Genomic DNA, 9,432 nt, shown 5'->3' on the forward strand with positions numbered 1-9,432 from the left:
CATACTGCTGTAGGACAGCTTTAGGATTTGCTTTCTAGAGCTCACGGGTCTGCAGCAACAAGCATACCGCGGTAAGGTTCAAAGCTTCGTTTTAAGCCCGTTTTAAGCCCGTTTCAATCCAAATAAAAGAGAGATGGACTCCTTCAAGGTGTAGGACTTTGATAACCTAAACAGGACTATATAAAGGCTCATTTAAGAAAGATGAAGGACTTTTTGGAAGGAAGGAGAAGATGGCAAGTCGAGGCAAAAAGAGGAGATTTTCTTAAAGATCTTCGGTTTTTGGTTTTATTTTTCTGTTCTTTCTTCTTTACAACATTATGAACTCCGTTTTTATTACTCTTTCGTTGTTTGAAACTATGTTAGGCTAAGTACTTTATGACTAGGGTGATTGATGAAACCTAGTTCAATGTTGGTTTAATTAAAAGTAGTTGGGTTTTATTTTATTCTTGTCTTTTGAGTTAATCGTTTGTTATGCACTAATTCCGTTTTAATGCTTGGCCGCCCTTAGAACGTGTTTGTGATTTATATTGCTTTTGAGAGATTCAATATAAATTAACACTTGATAATAAACGACATAAGGTTCGATAATAGGTAGAGATGCTGTTATGCCTTGTGAAATCTTATTTTGATGATCATTGTGGATAAATGCATGTTTGTATATTTGTAGGTTAATTAGAGATAATTAATCTCATATGTGAGCATAGATTCGATTGACCATCGAGAGAGGCTTTTGAATAATTTAGGATCATTGATTTTCATCTCAAAGCAAGAATTATGAAACCCGATCACTGAAAGATTTAACCATTTATAAAACTATGGTGGATTCATGAACCCTAGTGCATTAGATTTCTATCTTTAAAACCTAAAGAGTTATTTTGTGTTTTCCTTTTGGTGAGTTAGTTTTAACTTATATAAAACTTCCATTGAGTATTATTTAGATTGTGTGTGGCTTATTAAAGTTAATAGTGGTTAAAGTAGGAATTAAAAGCTAGTCCTCATGGGAACGATACTTGATTCATCATTATATTACTTGTTGCGATTTCGTTCACTTGCGGGAAAGAAAAAGGCGAACAATGAACATGATATATGACAAAGTAGAAGGAATATGCATAGCCAAGGGAAAATAAGACTTGTAAGCAACAAAGACATGTTATGCAAGCCAACATCCACACACAAGTGAAGCAACAAATGCTAAAAGTGTCACAAAACATGCAGGAATAACTCACTTTGATCGTTTTCCCTTCGATAACACTGTTCACAGCCCGATTTCGAGCACTAGGCGCGGTTTCTACAGAAATCACGCATTTTAGTGAACCAAACCTTAAATATTTTTATATGGAGTTGTAGATAATTAAAATAGGAGATTAATGGTAAAAATTTTAGGTCAAACGGAGGCCAAACGTGCCCTAACGCGCCTCTGGAAGAGTGCCCACGCGCCGTTTTCCTCGCTGTTACGGATTCTGCAACTGAAAATTAAAAATGCTATAACTTACTCATTGTTGATCCGATTTACTCTCCGTTTGAACCTACAGACTCCCTTTTCCATGCTCTACGACCTTATGGAAAGAAAATCAACTTACCTATTTTTTTTCCCCACTATTTCAGTTGATTTTTGGTGAAATGTCTCCACCTTCCTTCTTCATTGCTTCCTTTGATTCTTTTCTCCTCCTTGTTTATTTTATTCACTTGCTATATTTTACCTTCACGTAGGTCTCTCCCCCCCCTCTTTATATAGTCTCATAAGACCCCAAATCTGAAGATATCCCTTAGCCTTTAAGTTACCCCATTTTTCTTCCCAAGCCATCATTACCATACCTTGAATTATCCCTTTGATTTATCTTTCAATTCAAGTTTCCATTTCCTTCCAATCTCCAAATCTCCAAATCTCACCTTCACGTGACTTTTAGGATAAGAACCCATTATGACAATTATCTATCTTTTCCAAGGCCAATCTTATTCTTCCAAGTCATGCCACCTTAAGATTTTTGGGGTAAAGTTCATTATTACAATCATTCCTTCATAAGACTTTAGGGTAAAATTCATTATCACCTTTATCTCTCATTTCCCAAATCCAATCCTATTTCTCCAAATCATGTCTTTTAGGATAAGGACTCATCATTACAATCATTCCCTTTATTACGTTAATGCCCTAAATCAAAATACCATTCATTTTGCTACTATAATTTCCATTACAACATCCAAGTTTTATATCAAGTTTCGGGGTATTACATTTAGTTATGGATTTCCATGCATTATAATCATTAGCTTGAACATAAATTTTCATTCTAGCTTTCCAATAGGTATAATTTGTGCCATGAAACAAATGAGGTCTATTTGTGGACTGACCTTTGGCTATACCATTACCAATAATGGCTGTCATAATAAAATATAAAAGATAAAGATCACAAGAAAGAGTAATAGACAACTAGAGTAGATTATACACCTGCTCTGATACCAATTGTTGCCCAGAAAAATACCCAAGAGGGGGGTGAATTGGGTTTTTCAAAAATTAATAATTTTAACTCTTTTAATAATATTATCTTAATATGTGGTGATTGCAAAAGGATTGAAATCAATAAAATCACACAACCACACAAAACAAGAGAAATTTATAGAGGTTCGGCTCTAAAGAGCCTAATCATTTCTCTCAAGACTTAGTTTGAGATTCTACTAGGGAGAATCAACACTAGCTTTTAATTGGAGCTATAATCAACATACAATCCATTGCCTAAGCAAGAACCACTAGCACACTACTAACAAATACAATCCCCTTATATAACAAGTGAGTAAAAATAACAAACTTACAATCAGAGACAATTACAAACAAGTTACCAACGGTTGAGAATTCCACCAGTCAGCACACTTCCAACACTTCGAACCTTCTCACTCTTGTTTGAATGTTCTAACAAGTTTGTTTTACCTTGAGCCTCCATACTTACCCTATATATATACATCTTCCAAACACACTAACCATTAAAGAAAAAGGTTAATATGAAATTTAAAATTCAAAAAATGTTTAGGCTTTCTCAAATAATAAGAAAACATGTCTCACCTTTAATTCAAAATAAATTTACTTTTAGCATGAGAAATCAAGATTTGAAAAATTCAAATATAAACTTTTGAGACATAAATGATTAAAACAAGAAAACATGTTTAAAAGCAATTCTCCTTTAATTCAAAATAAATTTACTTTTTGCATGAGTAAGAGAAAACATGTCTAAAAATAATTCTCCTTTAATTCAAAATTTGAAAATTCAAATGTAAGCTTTTGAGACATAAATGATTAAAACAAGAAAACATATCTAAAAAAAATTCTCTTTTAATTCAAAACAAATTTACTTTTTGCATAAATAAGAGAAAACATGTTTAAAACCAATTCTTTTTAATTCAAAATAAATTTATTTTTTGTATGAAAAAGAGAAAACATGTTTAAAAATAATTCTCCTTTAATTCAAAATAAATGTACTTTTTGCATAAATAAGAAATGCATTTATCAAGAAATAAAAATTCAAACATAAACTTTTGAGACATAAATGATCAAAATAAAGAAACATGTCTAAAAGCAATCTATCTTTAATTCAAAATAAATTTACTCTTTGTGCCCACTTTTAATTCAAATAAATTTAAATTTGTTTTTTGTATGAAAAAGAAATACATTTATATAATAAAAATATTTTTGTTATCATCAAAATCGTATTTACTTACCCTTGAGCTTAACACTATTAATGACCCTCTCACAGATCCTTTATACTAGCAGGGGCTTCAAGAGTCAGGCCATTACAGAATGATAAAAATATATTTTCCAAGATATTTCCACTAAGGAATTTATATGATTTAACAAAATGATTGAAACAACATCCTTAGATAATAAATGGATTTTTCATTTTGCATTTTCAAGAATATATACTTTATTTTCATTTTAAAAATGAAGATTTTCAATATCAAAGTATTTTCCATTAAAAGATTTTATATTGAAAAGATATTTTGGATTTTTATCTTTTGGCATCAATGAAATATATAAAGGTTTTGAATAACAATATTATCAAAACTATTTTAGATATTTTACAAATTAATTTCACTAATCATTTTCAAATTGCAACGTAGTTTTTTATCATCAAAATATTTTATCAAAAACAAAACAATATTCCTTCCAAATCTATTCCATTTGAGAGATCTAAAGGTATTTATGACTAAAAATTTTATTTTTTCGATTCAAAAATTCCTTCAAACCACAGTGGTGGAGCCAGCACTGAGTGTTAGTGCCTTGATGCACGAACGTTTGAAAGTGTCATTGGAACAGAATGCTAGTGAAAGGGTTGATGCCCTAGTTGTGGTGCCAGTGAGGTCGGTTCCTCCAGGGGTGGATGTGGGGGCTGAAAACAAAGGCAAGGAGTGTTTTGAATATAGTTCTTGGGAGAAGGACTGAGTTGTCATGGGGGTTAATTCGGGTTCCTCCTACACTATTATGATAAGACTTCGATTTATCATGTAGCTTTTGCTATTGAGGGGCAAAAAGGATGAGGGTCAAGCTACAGGAGGAATTCCTCTAGTGGATTAACAACCAGACCATTATGTCGAGGCGTTGAAGGTATGTAAGCCCCTCCCCATTTCACTTCACGAACTTTCATGGGGTCATGTTAGAACAACAGAGTTTTTTGTTAAAGTGTTTAGATAATGCTTGGGGAGAAAGGGGAGGGGGGGGGGGGGGGGGGGGGGGGTGTTGTTGTATAGTTGAAGGGCCAACTATCCTCAAGGTTTTCGGCAAAAGTAACAAACAGATCGCATATTTGAGTTGGAAGCTTAGGCGTGTGATCTGGAGGCACAATTGAGTGTGCCAAGGGAGCCACTGTCAGTGGTCGAGGGTAATACTAAAACACTTCAGGAGGAGTGAAATAATGTCCAGATTGAGGTCAAGGGATTGAATAATAAGATTGATGAGCACGAGGATCTTTAACAAGAGTCCTTGAAGGGCATTAAGAAAGAGAAAGATGTTGAGTCATGGGTTTAGGACGAGCTTCGGGTGTTAACCTCAACTTATAGCTAGCTTTAGAAGGTGTATAGGATCGTGGAGGAAGAATACTCTTAACTTGTGAAAGAAATCTTGCGAGCAGGGGACTAAAATGTTCAAGATCTGAAGCTAGCGACATCAGGCAAAGGCTAAACCAAAGGTGTTGGCTTGAAAAAGGAAGGCTTGGCATAGTGTAACTAATTTGGTGAGCTAGTTGAAGGATTTTGAGGTGAAGGCAACTAATGCTTTGTAGTTAGCCTATTTCCAGTATCAATGAGGCCTTGCTGATTTCTGTCGCGTCAACGCCTATGCTGTGGCTTTAGAGCAAGTTCCTTAAATTTGTTTTTGTATTATTTGATATATGATTTTGATTTATGTATTTTTATTTTTAATTGAGGTGTGATTTACAATAAAATAATCAAAATTGTATTCAACATATTTAAAAAATATATTTTTTAAAGAATTTAAAAATTCAGCCCAAAAGAGAATTAATTTCAAGGGGCCCAACTTAATGAAACTAAACAAGAGGTATTTGGTTGATGTCATGTCTAATTATGTAAATGCTATTGTTGTTGCCTAGATGTAATAATAAGTGGCGGTGGCATGAATACTTCTTATGTATAATTGGATCAATTAGTGCTTTCACTAGTAGATAGAAACTTTTTGAGTCTAATTTTATGTATAGAACGGCGGGCCGAGTCTAATCTCACTGTACCCAACTTATCCCTTTTCATCGAGAAAAATAGAAAAAGAGAAAACATGAACAAGCATACACAAGTTTATTGCCTTAGTTGTGAGACCTGTTGATTCAAGAATAATCGTAGGTTCAGGTAACGTCCAAGCAAAATCCCATTTGAGAACATAGATAGAGAGAGAATTCCAAAATCAACAGCTGAGGAGAACAGCAAAATTCATCATCCCTGAGACTGAAACCAATTACAAAACCCCAATTCTCAAAGAAAGAAAGCAGAGAATTTTGATGATGACGATGAAGCAAAAGCAGCCGAAGAAATTAAACAAAACACAAGCAGCAGCAAGCAAGTTTTCTACTTCCAGGCGCAAGAAGCAACCAAATCTCTGTTCATCCAACCAAGATACAAGGCTCCATCTCTTTCTTCTAGTCTGTACTTGTTGCAGTAATTCTGCAGCAGTCTTTTGATGGTGGAGTTTACCAAAGAGCTTAGGGGGCATGGCGTAAACCCCGCCATTCTGAACCGCAACTTCCACTTCCCAAGGAGCTCATGCCGCTCCACCCTCTCAGTCCCCTCGCACGCTATCACGTTTACGACATCCCTGGCTAAGCAGTGCTGCTCAACATTTATCCGCTCCTTCTGTTCCCTTGGAAGTGTCACGTCGATTGATTCGAACATGGCTGTGTAATAGTCGAGCGCCTCTAGAAATCGCAGGAAGAATGCAGCAGTGTTTGTGTTGGATTCTTGCTCAACCAGGGTTACCACCTTGGGAAACAGGCTCTTGGCAAGCCTCAGCAGCCTATCCCTGTGATTCTGTGTAGTCACACTCTCATCCGGCATGTGGTGCAGCATAAACGCAAAGTTCACCGCCAGAGCCTCGTGAGGTTGGATTCCAAGATTCTCGGGCTCAACTTCACAGGCAGGTATGGAAACACCATGGAATTCGAATGGAACCTTAAATGCATTGGCAAGCCTAGATAGCATCTGTCCGACAATGTTGAGTCCTCCTCCACGGGCGTAAGCTGACGTGGGATCGTCAATACCTGTTATACGGATGTGTGGTGGCCCACCGGGCCGAGACGCGAAAGCCTGGATCAGAGTTACCCACTGACTCCCCTGACCAATTTGGAAGTCAATGATGTGAACCCTGTTTTCATCCTTCATTGCTTCTGCAATGGCACCATTAGCAGACATGTAGCCAAACTTGAAATAGGGGCAAACCTCATAAAGAATATGCATGTAGGAGAGAAGCTCAGTGCTTGCCGGTACTTTGCATCTCAAAGATTCATAAATCAAACTCCCCGAGGAGGCCAATCTCGCAACAAGACCTTCCAACATGTATGCTGCCAAACGTTGGATTGGTTCACCGGACACTGACACCATTTGACGCAATTCAGCCATCAACCATTGTGCAGTCAACATGTCATTATCTGATACTGCTTTTGCACACGCAATAAGAACCTTTTTCAAGTCTCTTCTGGGAATTGCGTCCATCATTTGTCTCCAGCTTTCAATCTTTGGTGAGGCCACGGCTACCTGTAAAGTAGTCTCATAACTTTCAGGCAAGTCTGGATCAGGTGCCAGCATTGCAGATTCGAGTTCAAGCAGCTTGTGCCTAAACTCTTTAACATCATCGCTTACACAGGGAGCACGTATAGGGGATACATGATTATTATCCGGAGAGCAGTAAAGGTCAGGTCGATATGATTGAATCTCTTGCTGTGACATGGGGCTTCCACTGGGTGACAAACTGACAATGGATGGTGAATTGTAAACAGTGCAGCAGCCAGTCGGGGGGGATGATTCCAGAGTACTGTACCTTCCAAGGGAACTCTGAATAGAGAATTGACTCCCTAGGCTGTTGTTACAATAGCAGGACTGGTGATCTATAGTTTGAAACTGAGGCAAACAATAACCCTCGACCTCTTGGACAGGCTGATAGTATAATGTGTTGGACATGACTGATCTTCTGTGTCGTTGCGAACCCAGCATGAAAAAGTATGCCTGGCCACAATACTAATAAAGATTACCTGGTTCTCTTTTCTTGATGGGGTGCTATCTGTAGTTTACAAAAAAAGAGTGTCAGATGTGAAGCCTTTCAGAGGAACTTTGGCCGCAACTCTGGAAGCCATTGATTTTAATTTATAACCAGCAAATGAACAAGGGACAACAACTATCTTTTTATCAGCAAGTAACATTTCATTTAAAGTATCAGCAATTAATAGTCTCAATTCCCAGATGATTTCTAATTGAAGGGCATCTAATCTTGAACAAACATAACTGAAACAGAACCAAGCAAGATCGTAGAAGTTCTAAAGAAAATAGAGCAGTATCGTCTCTCAGTTTATTAAAATAACCTCTTATGAAATCAAATCAAACATCTCTCCCTCATACAACCTCCACAAATATATTGGGATGGTTAACCAAAAGATCTATTTTGATCTATGACAACATTCTCTTTTGAATTTTAATGCAAATAACATATGAGTGCCTCCTCTGCCGGGCAACAGTGATACTTGATAAAAAAATTTAAGCTCAGCAGTCTTAAATTGAAACAAAAGAAGATACTTGGATTGAAATGAAACAAGGCATGAAAATGAGTGCAAAAGGACCCTGCCAAAAACAAAGTGTGAACCAAGAAGATACATATTCCCCCACCTCCATATTATCAACACAATCCAAAAGGCAAAGGAAAGAAAAAGAAAACAAAAAATCAAACCACACTTTGCTGTTAGAAACGCTTGATGAACATATTATGATGAGAAGTACACTTGAAAATTTCTAACAGAAATTTGAACAAATTATCATCACTCTTACGGGAATGATATAAGACAAGCAGCATTATGTTCACCATTAACTGCGTTCAAGTAAGGCAGAATTCACAAATTTGAAACTAACATCAGATTAAATTGATTCCAGAACTCACATCATCAAATCCCATTATCTTAATGTGATTTCCGCAAGCATCATCAAAAATCCAGCAGACCAACAACAAGTACAGTAACTTAACAACACGTGAATAAGCTCATAACTCAAACAGACATCAAACAATTGAACCCAGTAAACACAAAACCAAACCCTCAATTCAAGCAACACGCGCACGCACACACACACACACACCTCGAAGTGATATATTATCACCGACCCGTTTACAGTAACTGGAAATGATCCAAGATTGAGCCCAGGCAGTCCTGAATTTGAACCGGGTAATCACAGAAAACACCTCTTAAATCAATCACATGGGAAAATTGAGCAGAAGAACAGAGTCGGGAAAGTGTAATTTCAGCTTTGAAACATCACGTCGGTAAATTTGATGCACCCACCACCCTAATTGACGAATCTCACGCTCCCATTACCCTACCACCCACACACTCCACACAAAGACGTATAAAAAGACAGAGCCAGAGAGAGAGAGAGAGAGGAATGCATAACAAGTCTACTTGGAAAGAGGCAAAGCACCTGACGTGCTTTATAAAAACTTCGGGTTCCACAAGGCCCTTCAGTTTCATCAAAATTTACGATATTGCCACTTGCTTAGACGGGGAGACGGTTGTAGCATCAATGCTCGTCTTTTGCCAAAAATATCCTCCCACAGCAGTTAAATTATATACATGCTTACGTACAGATCACTTACTTTCACTTTAAACGGTAGATATTTTTTGTAGTCGAAATTATAAAATATTTGTATTATATTTTTTATTTTTATATACTTTATTATGCGACATCTAAAAT

General features: G+C 36.6%; 1 protein-coding gene across 2 annotated transcripts; it reads right to left on the minus strand.

Annotated features, from left to right (window-relative positions):
- Positions 1 to 5,768: 5,768 nt before the first annotated feature.
- Positions 5,769 to 9,130, minus strand: LOC127812240 (scarecrow-like transcription factor PAT1). 2 transcript variants are annotated; one of them, XM_052352623.1, is made up of 2 exons: positions 8,846 to 9,130; positions 5,769 to 7,759 (listed from the first exon to the last, which is right to left on the minus strand). In XM_052352623.1, exon 2 carries the CDS (start codon positions 7,690 to 7,692, stop codon positions 6,055 to 6,057), a length of 1,638 nt encoding a protein of 545 aa, XP_052208583.1. In that variant the 5' UTR covers positions 7,693 to 7,759; positions 8,846 to 9,130; the 3' UTR covers positions 5,769 to 6,054. The 2 variants fall into 2 exon arrangements, with proteins under 2 accessions (XP_052208583.1, XP_052208582.1); XM_052352622.1 differs by having other exon boundaries at positions 8,821 to 9,130.
- Between the last annotated feature and the right edge of the window lie 302 nt (positions 9,131 to 9,432).

The sequence above is a fragment of the Diospyros lotus genome, chromosome 10 (genome assembly GCF_014633365.1).
Source record: "Diospyros lotus cultivar Yz01 chromosome 10, ASM1463336v1, whole genome shotgun sequence".
NCBI classification, from domain to species: domain Eukaryota; kingdom Viridiplantae; phylum Streptophyta; class Magnoliopsida; order Ericales; family Ebenaceae; genus Diospyros; species Diospyros lotus.